Raw genomic sequence first — 24,957 nt, forward strand, 5'->3', positions numbered from 1 at the left:
ATACAGTAGAATATTTACATAGAAATCAACTCAGTTCTCAGTATTAGGAATTATATTTTGGACAATGTATGGAATATTTCTCAGCTAAAATGTACCTGTCACTTAGACATGTCAAAAGTTTTGATCTGTGGGAGACCCCCACCCGTCAGTAGACCAAGCAGAGATAAGTGCATGTTAGCATGCTTTACTTCCAGGCTCTCAGAATTCTTTGTCTTGCTGCTCCATGATGAGTCTATATAATATAATTTCTGCATAAAAAGTTTCATTAGGCCAACCATTCATTGGTGTATTATGTTTTTGTTTTGTTTTTTGTCAGTGAGTGCATAGAGTATCTAAAATCATAAAACATTATAGGCTAAGAATGTAATGACTCGACTCAGTTTTTCCTGAAGGATTAAACCTTTCTAAGCTCTGGCTAAGCTTGTGGCTGTTGTGGCAACTCACTAGCCAATGTGGAGTTGTGGACATCTGGCCAATGCTGTGTCCTTTCTGAGGCCCATAACCTGAAGCTTGGCTATTTAAACTCTCAGTTGTCTCTTAGACTTTGCCTGTGAAATAGGTTTTCTCTGAAGCTAGCATTTACCTGTATATGATCCTGTTTACCTGGTTTTGTGACTTTGGCTCTGTATTTGGTTTACCCTCTGATACTCGATTCTGTACTTTTGCTGTCCTCTTGGCTTTCTGACTAAGCTCACTTATATTCTTTTCTGTTAGCTTGACTCCCTTGTGTAATGTATTTAGTGCATGTTTACCTTTTGTGTTCTGACCTGACTGTGTTTCTGTAGTTTATTATTTTGACCTGTGATGACCCTTATTTAGAGAAGGGTTTATCTTCAAGTTGTGGAGTCACCATTTAGGGCAACTACCCAATAGGCAGGGACAGGGGTTCTGGGTAGAACTACTGTACACTGTATCCCTGCCCATATGTGACAAAATACCTGTTCAACCTTTTGTTATATCAATTATAATTTATATTTATGCAGACAGAAGGATGATATACAACAGCACTCACATTCCGGGTAGATTAAAACACAGCAGTCTTTATTGTACTTACATCAGGGTTACAGAAGGAAAATGCAGGGAGGAAGCAGACAAAGGGAACAAGCAGACAGTTACCTTTATCTGCTCCCTCCCAGCATTTTTCTTCTGTAACCCTGATGGAAGTACAGTAAAGACTGCTGTGTTTTAATCTACCCGGAATGTGAGTGCCGCTGTACATCATCCTTCTGCCTGCATATTGCTGTTGGACTATTGTGACATTACCAACTGAGCACCACCATGTACCGAGACGTAATGCTGGAAGTTCTGTGATGAGTCTCCCCGTGGTTGACCCGTGAGTTGTACAGTTAAGTAGTGCTGACCCCATTATCTGTTTGTTTGACTGCTATGATTTATATTTACATGGGGAAAAAACAATACAATAGTTTGATGTAAGTGCTTTTATTTCAAGACAGGAAGACACATTTAGCATGCAAAATAAAAAAAACAACATAATAGTTATGTGACAATAAATTCACTTTTTAATGGCAGTCTTCATGGCAATTTTCTAACGCAAACTACGTGTTTGCCTTTTTACGGAGCGCCTAGCACGGACAGGGGTCTGATTTTCATCTGCTATCCGATGTCCACAGTCTGTTTTTACACAGTTACATCTATCTGCATCAATATAGTCATGGTCCACTTCAATGCCACCAGAACATTGCAGCTTGATACGCTTCTGGCTGGTCTGCACCTCCTGGCAGCAGGTACATTGATGTGACATGGATCTGGCTTCTGCAGAGTACCTAGAGTGTGTAAAAAAAAGAGATCATGTATCAATATTCATCATTATGATAAAGCTATGTCTATGACTGCATGTAATTTTAAGACCTACTGGACCAGGCACTTTGCACCCAGCCCTACAAATCTGTTTGACCAGCTTGATACATACTACAGGAGCAAGGAAAGTATATAAAGAAGCACAAGAACTGGCAAAGTACGGTTTCCCTGCTACTTTTCAATTGCAGTATACTGATCGTGTAGCACAGTCTGTGACGGATGTAGTGTGCCAACAGTTTTTGGTGGCTACATCTGTGTAATCTGACCAAGAAGTAGTCTGAGAGTTTGAGAGGGATTCTCTATAGCCAATCTATTAGTTTGCTCTCTATTTTTAATATCTAGGTCTTTTGATATCTTTGTTACTGTTTACAGATATAGCAGTTACCGGTATGTAAAATACTACCCATTGCTGTTTAATACTACCCATTGCTGTTTTTCTTCACAGCATATCAGCTTTATATTATAAAACCTATAATGGATAAACATTTTCCAATGCTGCAAGACTATAGCATGCAATAAATTAGAGACTGGTATGCACATCATTTCATTGCACTTATACTAAGGCATAACTTACATAGAATAAGTTTCACACGTCCCATCACAACGATACGTCTCCACCTTATTTTCCGATCGGCAGTTATTGTAAAAGATGTAGTCGTAGTTCAGTACTGGCTGACAGGAAGAAGTCTTTTCAATACCTGCACAAAAAATAATATTTCACTATATTTGTAGAAGGAATATATGGCACTCTCCTTCAAGGTGCCTTGAAGTAGGCTTCCACTCCTTAGATATCTAGTAAAGAAATACTTGGCACTCAACGCTTTGGATTTTTGATATTTATTAAAGCAATCCAAACAACAGAAATTTGTCTGACGTTTCGGTCAGGACCTTCCTCAGAGTTCAGGATTGCTGTGGAGGCAGGAGTGATGTGTAGCTACAGTCTAAATCCGGGAGAAATGGGAGCAGTAGTAGTGCGGCCTATGGCTGCTGCAGAATTGGGAGCGGCCATAGGCCGCACTACTACTGCTCCCACTTCTCCCAAACTCTCACTATATTTGTAATCATTTCATAGAAAAGAGAATATTTTATACAAATATAGCCAAAAATTAACACCTGATGTGTGATATTTAAAGGGTTGAATGAGATTCAAAACATGGCTTCTTTGGTAGTGTCTGGTTTGCAATGGGTTAACTTGAATAGGGCTAAAGCTTCAATACCATTAAGGGTCTATGGCTCTGTTTCTGGCAGAAAGAAGCCATATTTTTTGTTCTTTCATACAACTCCTTTAAAAATAAAAAGCAGGAAGACTAGAGAAAATGAAACAATATTACTGAAAATGCTAGATAAAGGTTTAATACTTACATATTTTACAGCATCCATTAGGTAAGAGTTGAATAGTTCCCTGCAAAAATATACAAAAACATTTACAGTTTGTGCAGAACTGGCAGGAGAGCGTGTCTGGACTTACACTTTATGAGAAACATAAAATTGTCCCAAGAAAGATAAAAATAGGTGTAGGTTATAAGAATGAGACCAGTAACCAGTTTATTGTTACATATAGTATCTTGAGTTATTGTGCAAATGATGCATCAGATCTCTTATAGGTGTAAGAAGGTGGATGTGAAATCCTTCAGCCACTACCAGACAGTTTATGATATTCTTTATTATAATTTATATATAATTTATTATTTTATTAAAGACATAATGGCTAAATAAAATGTTATTCCAGCCTATAAATATGGGATGATTTAGGGTAAAGCACGGTGTGAACATATGTACCGTATATACTCGAGTATAAGCCCGAGTTTTTCAGCACAATTTTTCGTGCTGAAAACGCCCCCCTTGGCTTGAGTGAACTCTCCGTCTGTCAGTGGTCTTCAACCTGCGAACCTCCAGATGTTGCAAAACTACAACTCCCAGCATGCCCGGACAGCCATCTGCTGTCCGGGCATACTGGGAGTTGTAGTTTTGAAACATTTGGAGGTCCGCAGGTTGAAGACCACTGCGGCCTTCCTAATCATCCAGACCCCCTTTAGTTTTCTACTCACCTCCCCTTGGTGGGAAGGAAGGGTGAGCTGGTCCGGGCCATCTATGCTGCAGGGACCGTCCGAACGACGACGCACAGGGACGTCCGTGCGCAGCAGACGTACCTGCGCATGAACGTCCCTGTGCGTCATTGTCGAGGCAACGTCACTAGTCCGGGGGCGGCCTGGAGTGGAGAAGAGGGGAGGTGAGTAGAAAACTGGATGATGACGAAGGCCACAGTGGTCTTCAACCTGCGGACCTCCAGATATTTCAAAACTACAACTCCCAGCATGCCCTGACAGCTGATGGCTGTCCAGGAGTGCTGGGAGTTGTAGTTTTGCAACATCTGGAGGTCCACAGGTTGAAGACCACTGAAAGGGATTGACAGGTGGTGATGATGAAGGGGGGGGAGTGACAAAGGGGATGATGACGGGGTGATGATGACGGGGGTGAAAATGACAGGGTGATGATGACTGGGGATGTTAATGACAGGGGTCTGGATGATGACATGGGGGGTTGATGCATTTCCCACCCTTGGCTTATAGTCGAGTCAATAACTTTTCCTGGATTCTTGGGGTGAAATTAGAGGCCTCTGCTTATATTCGGGTCGGCTTATACTTGAGTATATACGGTAGATGGCTGCTCTTATGGATTGTTGAAAAGCAACAGATTTATACATTTTTAGAGAGTGGAAAATAACACAAATATAGGGCCTAATCATGGTTCCTATGTTTCAATCAAATAGTCAACCCTGAAGCAATAAATAGACGTTTCTATTCGATTTCATCCTGTATGGCAATGCCTGCGAGTCTTATGAGTAAATCCAAGGCCATGATGATTCCATAAATGGCGAAATATGTTTATAGCTTTTGACAAAGAATACCCAGTATATCAGGATCTTCATTTTTTATTACTCACTTTTTCACATTTACTCTCATCAAAGAGAGGACAGGAGATGTATGAGATGGATGTGATGAATTGCTTCCGTAACACAGTGCAGGTGTATATGGTACAGTTGTCGTGTATAGTTTCTTCAGGCTGTAGAAGAAAATAAGAGTTTAATGTTTGTGAAAGTCTTAGCAAATTATTATTGGTATTTCCAATGCTTCCTACTATACAGGACTCTGGTAAAAAACATTATGAATACTTAGGCTCTTTTCCACATCGGACTACTGTTATTGTCAAGAGGTCTCCATCATTTAAAGGGGTACTCTGCCGGAAAACATGTTATCCCCTATGAGAGGGGATAAGATGTCCAGTGACGGGACCCCGCGATCTCTGCTTTGGCACCCCAGTCATCTATGGGAGAAGGCGTGACGGCTACGTACTAGCCGTCATGCCCCCTCCCAAAGACATGAATGGAGCGGGCATGGGGTGACGTCACAAGCACAGAAGCTCCAGGCTTCTGTGTTCTGGACGCCGTCGCTGCCGACCCGGCGATCGCGGAGGTCCTTTGGATAGGGGATAAGATGTTTTCTGGTAGAGTACCCCTTTAAGGTGCAACTTATACTTGATCTCTACACTAACAATATTCTGCTCTATACTTCCTCACTAGTGACTTTTCACAAACAAACATGAAATCTATGGCAGTGTTACTCAATAGTCTCTGTATGGTGAAATTAATAATAATACAAATATTATTAATAATAATGCTTTTTATTTATTTATCACCAACAGATTCTTAAGTGCTACAGTTGTTAAGGTGCAATACAGACAATTATTAGACATGACAATATTACACACTAAATATTCAAACATGAGGAGTGAGGTTTCTGCTCATTAGATCTTATAGTCAGGTTGAAACAAAAGGCAGAAAGCCAATAGGCAATAGGATAAGTTGCATAAAGGTAGGTGAACCAGTCATTCTGGTCTTTAACCCCTTAAGGACCGGAGGTTTTTCCGTTTTTGCATTTTCGTTTTTTGCTCCTTGCCTTTAAAAAATCATAACTCTTTCAAATTTACACCTAAAAATCCATATGATGGCTTATTTTTTGCGCCACCAATTCTACTTTGTAATGACGTCAGTCATTTTGCCCAAAAATCTATGGTGAAGCGGGAAAAAAAATCATTGTGCGACAAAATTGAAAAAAAAACGCTGTTTTGTAACTTTTGGGGGCTTCCGTTTCTACGTAGTACATTTTTCGGTAAAAATGACACCTGATATGTATTCTGTAGGTCCATACGATTAAAATGATACCCTACTTATATAGGTTTGATTTTGTCGGATATATTTTTATAATTCGGACATTTCCGCACGCGGTGATACCACATATGTTTATTTTTATTTTTATTTACACTGTGTTTTTTTTTTTTATTGGAAAAGGGGGGTGATTCAAACTTTTAATAGGGGAGGAGTTAAATGATCTTTATTCACTTTTTTTTTTCACTTTTTTTTTGCAGTGTTATAGGTCCCATAGGGACCTATAACACTGCACACACTGATCTTCTATGTTGATCACTGGTTTCTCATAAGAAACCAGTGATCAACGATTCTGCCGGATGACTGCTCATGCCTGGATCTCAGGCACTGAGCAGTCATTCGGCGATCGGACAGCGAGGAGGCAGGAAGGGGCCCTCCCGCTGTCCTGTCAGCTGTTCGGGATGCCGCGATTAGCCGCGGCTATCCCGAACAGCTCGACTGAGCTAGCCGGGAACTTTCACTTTCACTTTTAGCCGCGCGGCTCAGCTTTGAGCGCGCGGCTAAAGGGTTAATAGCGCGCGGCGCCGCGATCGGCGCTGCGCGCTATTAGAGGCGGGTCCCGGCTTCACTATGACGCCGGGCCCGCCATGATATGACGCGGGGTTACTGTGTAACCCCGCGTTATATCGGAAGAGCAGGACCAAGGACGTACCGGTACGTCCTTGGTCCTTAAGGGGTTAAAGGGGTATTCCAGGAAAAACTTTTTATATATATATATCAACTGGCTCCAGAAAGTTAAACATATTTGTAAATTACTTCTATTAAAAAATCTTAATCCTTTCAGTACTTATGAGCTTCTGAGTTCTTTTCTGTCTAAGTGCTCTCTGATGACACTTGTCTTGGGAACCGCCCAGTTTAGAAGCAAATCCCCATAACAAACCTCTTCTAAACTGGGCGGTTCCCGAGACATGTGTCATCAGAGAGCACTTAGACAGAAAAGAACAACCTTAACTTCAGAAGCTCATAAGTACTGAAAGGATTAAGAATTTTTAATAGAAGTAATTTATTTACAAATCTGTTTAACTTTCTTGAGCCAGTTGATGTATAAAAAAAAGGTTTGGATAACCCCTTTAAATGTCTAAAGTGCATGGAGACATCAAAAGTACCAGGAGTCTCCTCCGATGCTCTAAGTGTCTACAAATGGAAAGCATATATATGTACAAATATGTTTTAAAAAATCTTTATCCCACCACACATGTAACGTGTCTCTCAGGGGGTGTGCGCCAGATTTCCCTGCATGTTCCCATGCTGTACTCTTAGTAAGTGCAGAATAATCTTTGGTTATAGTCTTCAAGGTACTTTCAAGCTATTTATTTGACTAGGGGACATTTGGCTTAACCTCTTAAGGATTAGGGCTGCACGATATATCGCAAAAGCAATTGAATTGCGATTTTTGCTTTTTGCGATATAGCGATACGGCCCCCCGGGAAAACTTGCAATTATCTGCTCGGGCCGGCTCCCGTGTGGTGCTGTGGGCAGGGGCTGGCCAGAGCAGGTAAAAACAAATTTAAATACTAAAAGTCAGTGTTTCCCAAACAGGGTGTGTCCAGTTGTTGCAAAACTGCAACTGCCAGCATGTCTGGACCAGCAAAGGCTGTCCGGACATGCTGGTAGTTGTAGTTTCACAACAGCTGAAGGCACCCTGGTAGAAAAACACTGAGCTAAATAAAAGGGCGCAGGGAGAAAAAAAAAAAAAAACCTTCTGCTCACCTACTCCCGGTCCCTGCAGATGCCGTTTCCCTCCTTGCGGTACGGTGTCTCTTCTCTTCACCATTCAACTAGTAGGACCTTTCTCTTTTCAGCCAATCACTGACCGCAGAGGTGTCACGTGTCAAGTCAGTGATTGGCTGATGGGGAAAAGTCTTTTTCAGCAGCAAACACACTGGGTTTCCCAGATCCGGTGGGAGATTTGAAAACCGCCCGGGAAACCCAGTGTATTGCTGCAGTGCAAAATGTGATGGGGGAGGGGGAATGTGGTATGGGGGAGAATGTGGGGAATGTGACAGGGGGGTAAGATGTGATATGGGGGAGAATGTGGCAAGGGGAGGGGAGAATGTGATATTGGGGGAATGTGACGGGGGGGGGGGGGGGGAGAATGTGATATTGGGGGAATGTGACGGGGGGGGGGGGGGGGGAGAATGTGATATGGGGGAAATGTGATGGGGGGCATATTGAAATGGCAATATTTAGGCCCAAAATCGCAATCGCACATTTTCCCCATATTGTGCAGCCCTATTAAGGACAATTTTATTTTTGCGTTTTCTTTTTTTCCTCCTCGCCTTCTAAAAATCATAACTCTTTTACATTTTCATCCACAGACTAGTATAAGGGCTTGTTTTTTGCGCAACCAGTTATCCTTTGTAATGACATAACTCATTATATCATAAAATGTATGGCGCAATCAAAAAACTACTATTTGTATGGGGGGATTTATAAGAAAACCGCAATTTTGCTAATTTTGGAAGGTTTTGTTTTCTCACTGTACACTTTACTGTAAAATAGACATGTTTTATTTATTCTGTGGGTCAATGCGGTTAAAATGATACCCATGATTACATACTTTTCTATTATTGTGCCGCTCAAAAAAAATTGCTAACTTTTTCACCAAATTAGTACATTTTGAATCCATTTTGCTGACCTATAACTTTTTTATTTTTCTGTATATGCGGCAGTATGAGGGCTCATTTTTTGCGCTGTGATCTGTACTTTTTATTGATATCACATCTGCATATATAAAACTTTTAATACATGTTTATCAAATTTTTTTAATAAAATGTTCTAAAAAATAAAATGTTCTAAAAAATCGCGGCATCCCGAACAGCTTACAGGACACCGGGAGGGACCTTACCTGCCTCCTCGTTGTCTGCTCCGTGCCGGGATCCCCTGCATGGCGGCGCTCTCCTTTGACGTCGTCACGCACGCCGTCCCGTCATCCAAGAGAAGCGGCGTGCGTAGCGACGTGATGACGGCGACAGAGAGCGTGGATCCCGGGGAAGAAGACTACCGGAGCGTCGGGGACACCCCGGGAACACGGTGACAGCGATGGAGCGACATCCAGGGCAGCGGTGACGAGCGGTGACATGTGAGCAGGGATGTGGAAATCCTATCGCCCGACGTCCAGGACAAGTAGTTTTGGGCACCGGGCAGGTGAATTATTCATAGATTTAGCCCTGTATCGGGCTAGCAGGGACAGACAGACTTCCCCCTTATTTTTCTATACTGTCGGTGTGAGGCGCAGGAGCCGATGGAAGTCTCCACCTCACACCGCCAGAGTGTATGGAGGGGGGGGCGGCCTCCAGCTGACTGCAGAGCCCCCTTATATCCCCTCCCCGAGGATGGACGCAGCTCAGAAGACACAGCAGGGTGAGAGAAAGGACGTAGACAGCTCCGTGCACAGCTCCATCCCCCGCACACAGCTCTATCCCTCCCCCTCTCCTGCTCTGTCTCCCAAAGACCTAATCCACCACGGGGAGGTTGCTTGTTTGCATCGGGAAAACACAGAGCAGGGGGGGGGGGTGAGGGGGAGGACGGAAATCTCACCTCACACCGGTGACTACAGCTCTCATTTAGAAGCACTTGGATAAAAAATACAAAAGCCGGCTATAGTCTTTGAATAGCAATGTATGAGCATACCTCCATGAGTTTGTAAATACCACCTTGGTTCAGAACACAGTGGGTCTGTTCACATACTCCGCAGCAGTCTTTCGTTCTCTGTTTCAGCTGGAAGCCCTGTGATTGAAAGACAATAACAAGAGAATATAACAGATGACTGCTTTGAGCGCTCTATATATATATATATATATATATATATATATATATATATATATATATTGTGGCAGTGTGGCAAGGAAAGGGTGTATTTCCCTTGCTATCTCTGCAGAATGCTCCACCTGTGGCCTGATTAATGAGGTATCAGGAAGGGAAAGTGTGTTTTAAAAGGAAAAGAAACAGAATAGTTGGGGCTCTCCCTGGTAACAGCACATCGCTGTAGGGGGAGACACACGGACCCTGTTGAGGAAACACACAGCGAACTATGAGCGGTCCAAGAAGTGAAGAAGTGGTGTGAACTGTGAGTAACAGGTTGCAGGGGCACATGTTTTGAGGGTAGCTCACCAGATAGTAGTCAGGGCATGCTGATATGTGTAGTCAGTGACCAGACGGTCTAGGACTTTGGTTTGTTCCCGAGTTATGTTTTGTTTTACCTGCAACCTGTCTAAATAAAGCTGGCAAGGTGCCAGGCTTGCATGAATAACCGTTGTCTGCGGGTTTATTGAGTGGAAACGTGTCCCGTGGCAGTGTCCAGGACGATCCCGGAGCTAATCCCCAAGGAGGAATCCTTACAATATATATATGACATGATATGACTCTACATATATATATACAGATTGTACTTACCATTGGGCACTGTACATTACATTGCACATGTGTACATTTTATCTCCAGTTCTGTTGAGCTGTTGTCCTTTTGGGTACATACGCAGCTCTGACAATTGTCAGAAAACACTGGTGCGCCAGGCTATAGAAAAACACAATAATACATTTACATGACATTTTCAGGGTGGCCATAGTATGCAGTGTCATGAACATGTTTTATGTCCCTTAAAACCAGTGACAAACACTTATAGATATTAGTAATTGATCCTTTCTATCTGATCCATTTCTGCAATCACAGATTCACCCCTCTTTTTAGGGGTATGTTGCGGGTATATATCACAATATAGGTAAACAAAAAGTGTAGCACTACAGTATATATCTGAATAACTTCTTGCCTGTATCTCAACATATTCTCGTGGTGTACGCCAAAAAGGGGATGTAGATAGGGCCTTGGTGGATTATAAAGCAATTCAGGACTATGGGAGAGAATAGTGTGTAATGTTACCCTGGGCCTGGGGCATTTGCACAACCTTTAACCCCTTAAGGACTCAGGGTTTTTCCGTTTTTGCACTTTCGTTTTTTCCTCCTTACCTTTTTAAAAATCATAACCCTTTCAATTTTCCACCTAAAAATCCATATTATGGCTTATTTTTTGCGTCGCCAATTCTACTTTGCAGTGACATTAGTCATTTTACTTAAAAATGCACAGCAAAACGGAAAAAAAAAATCATTGTGCGACAAAATCGAAAAAAAACCGCCATTTTGTAACTTTTGGGGGCTTCCGTTTCTACGCAGTGCATATTTTGGTAAAAATTACACCTTATCATTATTCTGTAGGTCCATACGGTTAAAATGATAACCTACTTATATAGGTTTGATTTTGTCGCACTTCTGGAAAAAATCATAACTACATGCAGGAAAATTTATACGTTTAAAAATGTCAACTTCTGACCCCTATAACTTTTTATTTTTCCATGTACGGGGCGGTATGAGGACTCATTTTTTGCGCCGTGATCTGAAGTTTATATCGGTATGATTTTTGTTTTGATCGGACTTTTTTATCACTTTTTATTCATTTTTTAATGTTATAAAAAGTTACCAAAATACGCTTTTTTGGACTTTGGAATTTTTTTGCGCGTACGCCATTAACCGTACGGCTTAATTAATGATATATTTTTATAGTTCGGACATTTACGCACACGGCGATACCACATATGTTTATTTATTTTTTTACACTGTTTTATTTTTTTATGGGAAAAGGGGGGTGATTCAAACTTTTATTAGGGAAGGGGTTAAATGACCTTTATTAACACTTTTTTTTACATTTTTTTTGCAGTGTTATAGGTCCCATAGGGACCAATAACACTGCACACACTGATCTCTCATCCTGATCACAGGCGTGTATTAACACGCCTGTGATCAGCATTATCGGCGCTTGACTGCTCCTGCCTGGATCTCAGGCACGGAGCAGTCATTCGTCGATCGGACACCGAGGAGGCAGGTAAGATTTCACCGCGGCGGTCCTGAACAGCCCGACTGAGCAGCCGGGATACTTTCAGTTTCACTTTAGAAGTGGCGCTTCTAAAGGGTTAATACCGCACATCGCCGCGATCGGTGATGTGTGGTATTAGCCGCGGGTCCCGTCCGTTGATTAGCGCCGGGACCGACGCGATATGATGCGGGATCGCGGCGCGATCCCGCTTCATATTGCGGGAGTCGGCGCAGGACTTAAATATACGTCCTGCGTCGTTAAGGGGTTAAAGGGGAAGTTACTATTCATGTGGGGAGATTTATCAAAACCTGTGCAGAGGAAGAGTGGTGTAGTTGCCCATAGCAACCAATCAGATTGCTTCTTTCATTTTCCACAGGCCTCTAAAGAGGCCTGTGGAAAATGAAAGAAGCAATCTGATTGGTTGCTATGGGCAACTGCACTACTCTTCCTCTGCACAGGTTTTTATAAATCTCCCCCATGGATTCTATTTTTGTGCTGTCACAATATTAATGGTTATTCTGTTTAACGAGCACAGTAAAATGGGCTGTTAATACTCTGCTGGCATTATTATTTGTAATGTATACAATGCAGTGTGGAATGCCCAGCCCCACCCCCACCACCGCATTGTAGGTACTGCCTAAATTCTCCTTAAAGGGGTACTCCACCCCTAGGATCCCCAAAGGATAGGGGATAAGATGTCTGATCGCGAGGGTCCCGCCGCTGGGGACCCCCCGCAATATAGCATGCAGCACCCACCATCTCTGCTTCCGGAAGCTCTGGAGGTTCTGGCTCGCGACCACGGAGACGGAAGATCGTGATGTCACAACTCCGCCCCCGTGTGATGTCAGGCTCCGCCCCCTCAATGCTAGTCTATGGGAGGGGGCGTGACAGCCGTCACACTTTGGATAAGGGGATAGGATGTCTAGGGGTGGAGTTACCCTTTAAATGCCAAGCCTACTTTTGTGTGCGTTTCCAGAGTAATAAGAATTCTGCTGGATTGTGGCGAATACCTATTGTGGTAGGTATTTATCTGGTTCCATCATAGAGATTTCTGCCTGTTTATCCATATTGCCGACTATTCAAGTTGCATTTAAGAGTTATAGAATTGACTACATGTAAGAATTATCTGCTTTAGACAATCCCAATTGGTTAGACAGTTTAAAGGACAGCGGTTCCTAGAATATACTTAACCATATAGTAAAACTTACCATATATTCTGCGTTTCCATGGACACAAACATTCTTACGAACTGCAAGAGAACAAAACCAACTGTTTAGAATTTTTCAGAGACCTTTTCAAAAATGAAAGACGCTATCTGATTGGTTGCTATGGGCAACTGGTCAACTTTTCCTCTACACAGGTTTTGATAAATCTCCCCCAATGTGTGTGTATGTTCCAGCACACATGTCACTTATACGTCAACAACAAACATAGGATAGGTAATTTAACCCTTACTCACCCCCATTTGCAAGAGTCTGTGTTTTTGTTTAAAGTCCCATACAAGTCTATGGGAAATATGTTACTGCATAACTGCCAAACGGCTGGAGATATTTCGATAATACTCAGTCACATTTTACTTACATGTCCACTAAAAATATAGGATAGTTAAATTAACCTAAAACCTACCCTCATTTGGGAGAGTTGGGGTTTTTGTCTAAAGCCCAAAGCAAATCCAGCATAACTTCAGAACGGCTGGAGATATTTCGATAATACTTGGTCACATGTTACTTATATGTCAAATAAAAATATATAATTGTTAAATTAACCCTAACCTACCTCCATATGTGAAGTATGGGTTTTTGTGTCAAGTCCCATGCAAGTATTTAGGACTTCTAGTGCCTTACTCCACAAACTCCGCTCTGCATCTCTTGGTGAATGCGTCAGTCCGGCTGGCAAGCTTCACCCTCCCCACATTCCATACTCCATATTGCAAATACACGCCCACCCTTAAAGCTACACCCCTTTTATTTTCATCTTTCAATATCTTCATCACAACTCAGCCCCACCAAAGGACAAGATTTGAGGATTAGAAATGAGGATTAGATATGAGGATAGAATATGGAGTTGGGATATGAGGATGGGATATGAGGATGGCATATGGGGATGGGATATGGGAAAAGGATATGAGGACAGGGTATGGGGACGAGATATGGGGAGGAGATATAGGGACGGGATATGAGGATGGCATATGAGGTTGGGGTATGAGATTGGGATATTAGGACAGAATATGAGGTTGGGATATGAAGAGGGAATTTGGGGTCGGGATATGAGGAGGGGATATGGGGTCAGGATTTGAGGATGGGATATTAGGACAAAAGCTTCCTCCTTTGTTGTTTTTCCTCCCCCTCCATGATTAGGTAGGAAAAACTGGGCAGTGCCGGGTACTCAGCTAGTGTATTGATAAAATAAAACTAAAGTCTGTGATCAATTACCATTAAAGTTAGATCAAGTGCACACTTTTGTTTTATCCTGTGATTTGATTTATATATTAAATGGCAAAAAGGGAGGACTCCAGCAAAACATTGACATATTTAAAGGGGTACTCCAGTGGAAATCTTTTTTTTTTTAAATCAACTGGTGCCAGAAAGTTAAACAGATCTGTAAATTACTTCTATTAAAAAATCTTAATCCTTCCAGGACTTATTAGATGCTGATCTGTGCTGAATACTACAGAGGAAATTATTTTCTTTTTGGAACACAGTGCTCTCTGCTGACATCACGAGCACAGTGCTCTCTGGTGACATCTCTGTCCATTTTAGGAACTGTCCAGAGCAGAATATGTTTGCTATGGGGTTTTTCTCCTACTCTGGACAGTTCTTAAAATGGACAGAGATGTCAGCAGAGAGCACTGTACTCATGATGTAAGCAGAGAGCTCTGTGTTCCAAAAAGAAAATAATTTCCTCTGAAGTATTCAGCAGCTAATAAGTACTGGAAGAATTAAGATTTTTTAATAGAAGTAATTTACAAATCTGCTTAACTTTATGGCACCAGTTGATAAAAAAAAAAAAGTTTTCCACCAGAGTAATTTAAAATTAAAATTCCACCACTTAATTATTTTTTTTTACATGGCATTTAATATGGGTATTCCCATATGAGATCCACAAAATATTCCAACAATGGCAAATAGATCTGGGTCCTACCTCAAGGATTGCCGAAATGGTAGACCTAGGCACCTTCATTAGACTTCCAACTGTCATGAAGATCTATTGGACCCCTCCCTCCCAGTGGTATCACTGGGGGCGATTGATCAAAGTAACCACTTAGATGCCATGTTCAAAATTGAACACAACATCCAAGGGGAATTATCTCTGATCCCTGCCCTTGCAGCTCACGCAGCAGGTCTTGTCTACTCTCAGATATTCAATATCCGTAAGATGTTTGTTTTCTCCCTTGCTTATATTTTTGGTCAGTATAGACAATGTATCCATGACTGTACAGCTAGATATGTAGTGCTTCATATTTACCTTTATACTGACTAAAGCAATTATTGCTACATTGTTTGTATTGTATCTTATGCACGTTTGTGGTCACATAGCCTTGTACAGTAAAGTGCTATAACTCATTTACACATGTCAATGTACATAAAAAATTCATTATCTTTCTCCCTGTACTCATGGAAATATAACAGAAAATCACATACCGCATGTATACACAGGACAGCAGTGTCCCTCTGGAATGCTCCCGATCATTTCGTAACCAAGTGGACAGTTGGGCGATTTTGTTGAGCATAATTTTGTGTCACACTCTGAATGAAGGAAAGCACATCATATAAGTCACTTCTGTCTCCGTTTTGGTTCTGTTGTTGAAGATTTGAAGTGTAACTATGCAGAAAACAACTGTACTTACTGCACACAGTCTCATTACAGCAACTATCACTAGGGTTGGTCTGGATGACTGGATAGAAACCTTCCAGGTTACATGTCACTTGTTTCATTGCCATACATTCATGCTTTTGACAAGTAATTCCACTACCACCCTCTCGGCAAACACAGTCCTGGCAGTCGAACTCGAACATTTCCCCGAACTGTATAGGTACAACATTAATTCACAGTTATCAGACTCCAAATTCCACTTCCAAAGTTGCCACAACTATGTAGGCCATATATGTGGTTGTATGAGATTATCATGCAAGCTCTGAGTTGTAGTAATACTGTACATAACTTAGAAATCTACAGTATGTGTGCATGCAGTACCCTTGATGTCATCTGGAGTGTTTTTTTTTTTTTTTTTTTTTTTTTTTGGTCTTTAATTTTTACACAGGCACCACACAGCAGTACACAGTGCCTAGGCTTCAGAGAGTCCGTGAGCCGCTATATGTACAATAACTAGAAAAGGGGTTATTCGCAGTACAGCTGTGGCTTGCACTACTCTGTCAGTGCATGCTTAAACCTTTGGTCATGAAAGTACTCTCAATTGTAAATATAATGGTGTAGTGGTTACTAAGATAGTAACTTCCACAGGGCTGGGCATAAGCAATGTTGTCTTAAAGGGAAACTCCGATAATTAAATTCTTATCACCTATCCACAGGATAGGGCATAAGTGTCTGATCACCCTTTAGGACCCCCACAATCTCCTGCCCTGGTGTTCTGAAGATTTTTGTTCAGAACACAGACTCTCCTCATGCACAGAGCAGCGGTGGTCGATCCGCCACCTCAATGCCCTGTCTATGGGAGAGCTGGAGACATGAGCGCTGCATGGTGGGGGCGTGTTGACCACAGCTCAGTGCAGTGGTCAACACCACTCTGTGCACAGAGAGGTGGTCGCTCCATGCATGAGAAGAGTCGGGGCACCAGGCAGAAGATTGCTGGCAGGACCCCTGCGATCAGACACTTATCCCCTATCCTGTGGATAGGGGATAAAAAGTTAAGTACCAGAGTTCCCCTTTAACTAAGGTATCAAGATGCTCAGAAGAACTTGCTTACTGAAAAATTTACCTCTGCTACATCTGTGAATGTTTTTTTTTTTTTTTTACATTAACTTTGTATTCTCTTTGATTAAATATCTTTGTGCATATAAAATATGCACAAGTGCCAAAGATCCTTCACAACAAAATGTAAGCCCCTATTCATATGCAATATGTATTTGTAAATTTACATCTACTGTCTTATCCTCTTTTTGTAGAGCATGGGAATTTCATAAAACATCAAAAAAGTCACCATAGAATGACTTACTTGTCTTGGTACATTGTCAGGTCCAACACATCCTGAAAGAAGAGAATACAATCATAATACCATGGCTTTGATATCTAAGGCATCAACAATTGGACTTTACTGAGTTATTTTGACAAAAATCTTACCTTAATTTATTTTTTTTTTAAACATAAACCCAAAACTACCATTATTAAGTTCTATCCCTTACATTCTCATTCCCCACATTATTACAAAGTCATACATATGCTAGTCTACAATGCAGTTTCATTATATAGATTTACAAGTGTAGCAAATATTTACTTAAGCATCAAAGTCTGTAATGCAGTAAATGTGAAGTTAGAGTTTGCTATGTTTGTATTATATGTCTTTCAATTAAAAAGCAACTAAGAAACTATATATCCTTACCACAAGTCTGCACACAGACATCTACCGCTGGGCTATAGGGCATTGTACCCTGTGGACAGAAGCATCCCTCAACCAAACGTTTATTTTTCGCAATGTCAGTTTCTTCCTCTGGACTGAAAGACAATGGCGGCCATGTTTTAGGTGTTTGCATAGATGTGTGATGAAGACCTTAATATTTGCTGATACTGTCAGTGGTCACTGTCCACCTTTTAAACCCTTATCACCAAAAAAACTGAATTTCATCACTCCATACTGACCTCTGTAACTATTTATTTTCCCCGTTGAGAGCTCGATTTTGCGGAGTAGGCTACAATTTTTATTGATATCATTTGGAGGGACATATGTAATTTCATTCACTTTTTAATCCATGTTTTTGGCACTTTAGGTGACCAAAAAAACTGCAATTCTGGTGACATCCACCATGCCAAATAAATAATATCTTTACACTTAAATGGGCACTGTCAGATCCGAAAACATTTATATGTTGTTTTTGATGAAAATTAAAGACCTTTTGTAATATTGTTGTTTAAAATGGTTTTAATATTTAATAAATACATAAAATCCCACCACTAGGAGTCCTCCTGGGACACTAAAAAGGTCCTGCGGCAGCATCATGCTTGTCTATGAGACATGGACAAAATATGACCGATGGACAAGGCAGCATGAGCAGGTGCACCAATCACCTTCCACCACCACATGCCCCCTTCCCCTAAGAGGATTTCTAACACTGTGAGCTGATAAAAAAAAAAGGTACTTCAACATGGCTATTCAACTATGTTATGTTATTTTTCTGGGTTTTTGTATATATTTTAAATTGGGAAAATATATTTAATACCGGTAGTTTTTTCTTACATTTATGAAAGCTTTTATTTTTTATTTTACTTTACCTTTTAGTCCCCATAATGAACTTGAACAAGTGATAAGTTAATTGTTTGTACAATATAATGCAGCTATATTGTATTGCAGTGTATTGCTCTCTGATAGGTTTTCTGGTACAGGATGGATGGGGGATGTCTTCCTATCTAAAAGTTGATGCCTACTGATGTGCCATATTTATTAAACAGCCTAAGCCAATGGGATAAATGTGGCCCATTCTCTCTAGTTACAGTGACAGTGTACACAACACTCCTACTTTGCTTATGGTTCTCATTACGTTCTTCACCTATAGATGGAGTAGAGCTTATTGCATTTAATAATACCTTGTGTTATATGTGTTTTTACACTATATCTTGTAAGTAAGCATATAGTGAACAACTCATGTTGTCAAAATATAAATATATCTCTTTAAAACTTACGTAGTTTCACATGTTATTGATAGAACTGGTCCACAGGCATTGTAGACTTTGTGTGATGGACAAGTAATAGCTGGAAATAAAAGAAAAAATGGTTTAAAATAGTATTTTATTTTAGATCTTCAAAAAAGTGTTTTGATAAAATGGGTTGCTTCATAGAAAAACTTACGACATTCTGGGACTTGGGATCTCCATTCAACACAAACACCCAGATCCCCACAGAGCAGAGCATATTGCTGTAAGCTGGTGCATTCAATGTTGGAGTTTGGAACATGACAACTATCATAAGTGCAGGCACGGTAAAAGTCTTCGGGTGGCAAAATACTGTGGCATTTCTTAAAAGGTCTTTTATTGGGGGGGAAAAAAAAGATCATTATTTAGAGCAAAGTGAAAAGAAAAGCTGCTCCAACTGATATGAATTCTAAAGAAAACGTTATCCTTACGCTTCTAAAATGAGGTCACATAAAGGAGAAGGTTTGCACGGAGTTGCAGGCACTGTGACTTTGGGGGGAACCGTTGGCCTTAAGTGACCACATTGAGGTTTCCTTGGATCCGGCACGATCCAGGCATTAGCCATGATTTCACAGTTTGATATGGTGGTACCATTAGGCAGCCGGCAGTCATCAGCTTTGTTGTTGGTGCAAGTACCTATAGAGGAAAGATGAATATGAGCACAATTTATTCTTATAATTTTTTTTGATCTTTGTGACTTTGCCAAAAATGTGTCTTTTATGTTTAATATAGAAGAAAAAAAGAAATTTAAGCAAACCAAAAAAAAATTTATATAACAGAAAATGATGATCAATCTGATTCCAATGATGGCCAAAGATGATCATTGACTGGATAGCTAATGGCACTCCAATATGCATTTTTAGAGTTTATTTAAACATAGGAGGTCCTAAAAAGAAAACTAACATCAAAACGGCTCTACAAAATACTTAGCATGGGATAATTGTTAAATCCAATAAATCAGTATACCCATCCAATAAGAACGCTTTGGTCGCTGGACTATTATCAACATGGTATAGTCGAAAATGAAATACAATCAAGAAAGAAAATAAATTCCCCATAATCCCAATGGCCAGATCAGTATATCTCATCTCTCATGCTATGCTGATCTCTCATTTACTGATCTGACCATTGGGATTAAGGGGAATTTATTTCCTTTCTTGATTCTTGTTTACATTTCAATTTTGGATTATACCGTGTTGATAGGTTACAAGGTATCCAAGGTCTGGCATCCAAAACATTTTTTATTGATTTATCTATGAAGAATTTAATGATATTTTTTTGGGGGGGATTTTTGAATTAACCCTTGCCAAGTATTGAGGAAATACATAACATTGCAGAGTCGTGTTCATTTTTTTTTAAATGAACATTTTTTTTGTGACTTTTTATTTTGAAAGTCTAATGATGTTGCCTACACATGACTACAGATATTTTCCAACTCTGTATGGTATGGGTCCATAAAATACAAGTGCTAATGTTATCTCATGAGGGTTCCCATATCTTGGTTACAACTATTTGATCACTACTACTACTAGGGAAATAACCATTATTTTGTGCAAATAAGTTCAGTATGTTTAATTATAGGAGCAAAGAAAGCAGGTCAAGAAAATACAAGAGGATGAGCACAATAATAATAATTAATAACCAAAAACTTACCGCATTGTCCTTGTACGTTATGTCCAAAAAGTCTATACGGCAATTTAACTGAGAAAGCCATACCATTGTATGTGATATTAGCCTCCAACTCTGGTATCTCCACAACATAATTGATGCCAGATCTATACACCTTTACCCCATATTTCTTATATGGTGTTCCTACAATTTCATCATTTATGACAACCTGCAGACAAATTCATAAGATAAACGAGTGAAAGGCTATGTTTACAGTTTTCTCAGTTGTCTTTGGTCCCAAAAAACAGCCATGATTTAGCAGTTTTAAAGTAGAAAATACAGCTGTTATTGAGTTCAGGGGGGGGGGCGAAAAACATGGCCTAACAGTATAATAAAACAATTGTCACTACTAGGGAAAGATTTGTGGCCAATAAATACTAAACTGTTATAGATGCCTATATTGTCTAGTTTATAGCTCCAGAGGAATCAGAGGAAGGCAAAAAAAACAAAAAACCCAAAAGACTGATGCCAATTGCCCTATACCAGAGAGAATATTCCTTCTTGATTTCAAATATGGCAATCAGAATAAATCCCTGGATCAACATTCTGTCCCTATAAATCTAGTGCCCAAAATGATCTGCAAAACATATTATTGTCCATCCTACCTCTAAACTTATTGGTGTCAAGCTTCTTGCTTTAATGCGTATAATCTGAGTTTCATGCCGGACAATGATATCACGAGGGCAGGAGACTCGGTCTTGTGCTCCACAATCATAATTGTCAATGTAAATTCCAAAGTTGTCAATTTTCTTGTCAATTTCCTCCACTAGGGTATAGGTACAATTGCCTTGAAAACTATAATAGGTCCCATCAAATGTGAGATAATGGGGATCTCCCCAGCCAGAGCACACACCTAAGTGGAAAAATTAAGATAAGTTATCAAAATTAGACTATTTTGCATTATATTTTATCTGTACCATATGTACCGTATATACTCAAGTATAAGCCGACCCGAGTATAAGCCGAGACCCCTAATTTCAACCCAAAATCCCAGGAAAAGTTATTGACTCGAGTATAAGCCTAGGGTGGGAAATACATCATCCCCCCCTGTCATCATCCAGACCCGTCATTAACATCCTCATCATCATCACCGCCTGTCATCATCCAGACCCTCATCATCATCACCTGTCATCATCCCCTTGTCATCATCCCACACATCCCCCTTGTCATCATCCCCACCCCCCTTCATCATCCCCTTGTAATCATTCCACACCCCCCCTTCATCATCCTCTTGTCATCATCCCACACCCCCCTTCATCATCCTCTTGTCATCATCCGCCCTCAGTGGTATTCAACCTGCGGACCTCCAGAGGTTTCAAAACTACAACTCCCAGCAAGCCCGGGCAGCCATCGGCTGTCCGGGCTTGCTGGGAGTTGTAGTTTTGAAACCTCCGGAGGTCCGCAGGTTGAAGACCACTGCGGCCTTCGACATCATCCAGCCCCCTCTCACCCCCTTTAGTTCTGTACAGTACTCACCTCCTCTCGGCGCTGGTCCGGTGCTGCAGGGCTGTCCGGTGAGTAGGTCGTCCGGTGGGATAGTGGTTCCGGGCTGCTATCTTCACTGGGGGCGCCTCTTCTCCGCGCTTCCGGCCCGAAATAGAGGCGTTGCCTTGACAATGACGCAGAAGTACGTTGGCAATGAACGTACCTCTGCGTCGTTGTCGTCAAGGCAACGTGACTATTCTGGGGCCGGGCCCGAAACGCTTAGAATAGGCCTCCCCGGTGAAGCCGATGGCTGCCCTGGCTTGCTGGGAGTTGTAGTTTTGAAACCTCTGGAGGTCCGCAGGTTGAAGACCACTGCGGGTCGAGAGTTCACTCGAGTATAAGCCGAAAAATCGTGCTGAAAAACTCGGCTTATACTCGAGTATATACGGTAAATATGTTGAGTAGCCTTAGGCTTAGGGTAGGTTCATAGTATGTTCATGCCCCCGTTAGTGCTAATCATTAGCATCCTGTCGAATATGAGATGCTGACGTATACTGTTAACGGGAGCTGCGGACTTCATTGATTTCAATTTCAAAACATATACGCCATTTCAAAACCACAGGAGCCTGTGTTTTTGAGTCCACTGAAAATACCCTATAGGTCCATAAGAGTGTCTCTAGGTTACTCTGTTTGGCCATAGAAATCAACGGCTTCTGCTGCTCTTGTCAACAGTTTTTATCAGGATTCCGTCAGATACGACTAAGGGAGACACGAACGTAGTATAAACCTATAGACTTATGACTTATGTTCCCAAGGTTACAGATTTTGTAATAAAATCGAAAGCACTCACAATCACACTCCCAGTGCCAGCAGCAAAGGTCATCATTTAGTACACGAATGGGTTTTTGTCCATTAGTACATGTGATCTCAGGTGGTGGTTCACACTTCAGTTCAACGATCTCTACCGTGTTGTTTTCTAGGCACCTAGCCATGGTGCAGTTGCACAAAATCCAGGTTTCATTATGCTGAAAAAACAAAAACATACATAGTCCTGTTGGAAGTAATAGACATTTCTCGAGAGCTTCATTGGGGGACACAGCACTAGGCAAAAAACAAAAGAAAGTCTGCTCCTCCCGGCAGGATATACCTGCCTCCTGGCTCTGAGAAACTCAGTTTTAGCTTAGTGTCAGCAGGAGGCAGACACAGGTCTGGAGATCTCCAGACCTGATCTTATTTCTTTAGTTTTTTTCCTAGTTTCAGAGTCTAGTTAGAAATTTTTCTTTTATATTGTTTTTTTCTAGCATGGGGCGACAGGAGCATGGCGCTGCCTGAACCTCCACCTACGAGCCAGGGGCACGGTGCATTGCTGGATTTGCCGTTAACCCCTCCTCGCCACCAACCAGCACCGGGTGGTGTACCCTGGGTCCGGGTTCCCATTTGCCCCTGTTTGTCAGCTGGGTCTGGCTTAAGGCAGGTGGCCCTAGCTGGTGGAAAACTTCAGAGGTGAGTATGTTCTGTGTTCTATGTGGTGAGTATGGTGTCCTTCTCCCCTCCACCCCACCCCCCTCTCATCCTCTAACGGGTGCAGAGTTCCTTCTCACCCTCCACTCCATATTCCCCCCTGGTCATCTGCATGGGTTATTCTTGGCCCAGGAGAGCCCTTCCTGGGCCATTAGGGGTTAACTCATTACAGCCAGAGCACTGTTCTCTGAGGCACAGGCCTGCTGGTGGCTCCGCCTGCTGTGCCCTCTGCTGATGTTCCGGCAGCGCCCCTCCCTGAGCGCTTTGTGCTGCAGCCACCCTACAATGTGCGCCCAGTGTCTCCGGGCCGTAGGCAGTAACACTAATTGAGCCCGTGGCACTGGCATAATCAAAAGCTCAGCCTACTTTCCGGCACAGCTTCATGCGCCAGAACTTCTGGGAGCTCCTCCTCTACTCCCGGCCTCTCATCTGTCAGCGCGTGCTCCGGGTGCAGAACTTATCCTTTCCTGGAGCGCGCGTTGTCGGGGTCAGCTAGCCCCTCCCTCCCTGTTCCTGGGCAGCATGGACCTTAATGCATTCACAGTTCTGCCCTGCAGACCCCATCTAGCCTCTCTGCCGGTCACCCTGCTGCTGTCTGCTCCAGCTGTACCTGCAAGACCTGCTTCTCTCCGGACACAGGAACCTGGGTAAGATAACTCCTTGTCTTTCTGATTTACTAGTGCCTTTTTTTAATGTACGACCCCCCCCCCCCCCCACCCCCTCTCTGGCAAGCGGCTCCTGCGCTAGTCACTTATTATTCCTGCTCAGGCTGTAGAACAAAAATGCTAGGTGGTTCCTCTGAACCTACCTGCCCACCCTGTGCATCCCTGCAGCCCAGTCCCCCTGGCTACAGTGCAAGATGGTCCACCGGACAGTGACAGGTCTGATCCCACTCCTGAGTGGGGCTCCTCTCTCTCCCAGACAATCTCCGACTTGGTCAGGGTCTCCGAGGAGGTGGTTTCCACTTTGGGGCAGTCCTCCTTGCGGTCGTCTCCCGGGGAGACGATGATACGTCCCCCCTCCTGCCATTCTCTACAGCCCTCCCACGGCCATCCGGGTTGCCTCTCCTCTGACTCATCCCCTGAGTCCGTCCGCGTGGGGCCCTCCCGCCACCGCTCCCACTCCACCTCCTCCAGGTGCCACCGCAACCGGTCACCCAGTGTTCGCTCTCTGTCTTCGCACCACACTCCCAGTCCACCTTCACCCGTTCCAGAACTCCTACGGTGCACTCCTGGTCCCCAGGGGAGCTTGTGGGCTCAGTTTCGGATACTCCCTCTGCCTCAGAAGAGACTTCCCGCATTTCAGATATGGTGGACAGTCTGGTGTCGGCAGTCAGGGACACCTTCCACTTGCAGGACTCAGGAACATCAGGCTCGGTCCCTGAAGTGTCCTTCCGCCGCGCTCGTCAGGCACCCCAAGTTTTCAGCCCGCACACTGAATTTGACTGTTAGAGGCGGCTTGGAAGCATCCAGATAAGCACTTCAACAGGACTAAGAAGCTCTGGACTCTCTTTCCCTTTCCCCAGGACCTGGTTGCAAAGTGGTCTTCTCCTCCTACGGTGGGCCCTCATGAGT

The 24,957-nt window shown here is 42.4% G+C and overlaps 1 protein-coding gene across 1 annotated transcript in view; it reads right to left on the reverse strand.

The window, feature by feature from the left end:
• Window positions 1-1,437: 1,437 nt before the first annotated feature.
• MUC2 (mucin 2, oligomeric mucus/gel-forming) overlaps window positions 1,438-24,957 on the reverse strand; it is a 112,185-nt gene continuing 88,665 nt past the window's right edge. Inside the window, exons 44-60 of the mRNA XM_056528178.1 lie at window positions 22,713-22,887; window positions 21,043-21,290; window positions 20,423-20,606; window positions 19,201-19,405; window positions 18,927-19,102; window positions 18,761-18,830; window positions 17,466-17,578; window positions 17,082-17,113; window positions 15,756-15,933; window positions 15,550-15,654; window positions 13,117-13,157; window positions 10,439-10,558; window positions 9,677-9,772; window positions 4,762-4,881; window positions 3,181-3,220; window positions 2,393-2,516; window positions 1,438-1,784 (exon numbers count right to left, since the gene is read on the reverse strand). Coding sequence (XP_056384153.1) covers window positions 1,547-1,784; window positions 2,393-2,516; window positions 3,181-3,220; window positions 4,762-4,881; window positions 9,677-9,772; window positions 10,439-10,558; window positions 13,117-13,157; window positions 15,550-15,654; window positions 15,756-15,933; window positions 17,082-17,113; window positions 17,466-17,578; window positions 18,761-18,830; window positions 18,927-19,102; window positions 19,201-19,405; window positions 20,423-20,606; window positions 21,043-21,290; window positions 22,713-22,887 — 2,265 coding nt within the window. The 3' untranslated portion in view covers window positions 1,438-1,546. The remainder of the gene's footprint in view (window positions 1,785-2,392; window positions 2,517-3,180; window positions 3,221-4,761; window positions 4,882-9,676; window positions 9,773-10,438; window positions 10,559-13,116; window positions 13,158-15,549; window positions 15,655-15,755; window positions 15,934-17,081; window positions 17,114-17,465; window positions 17,579-18,760; window positions 18,831-18,926; window positions 19,103-19,200; window positions 19,406-20,422; window positions 20,607-21,042; window positions 21,291-22,712; window positions 22,888-24,957) is intronic.

Source organism: Hyla sarda, chromosome 6, assembly GCF_029499605.1.
Source record: "Hyla sarda isolate aHylSar1 chromosome 6, aHylSar1.hap1, whole genome shotgun sequence".
Taxonomy (NCBI): Eukaryota; Metazoa; Chordata; class Amphibia; order Anura; family Hylidae; genus Hyla; species Hyla sarda.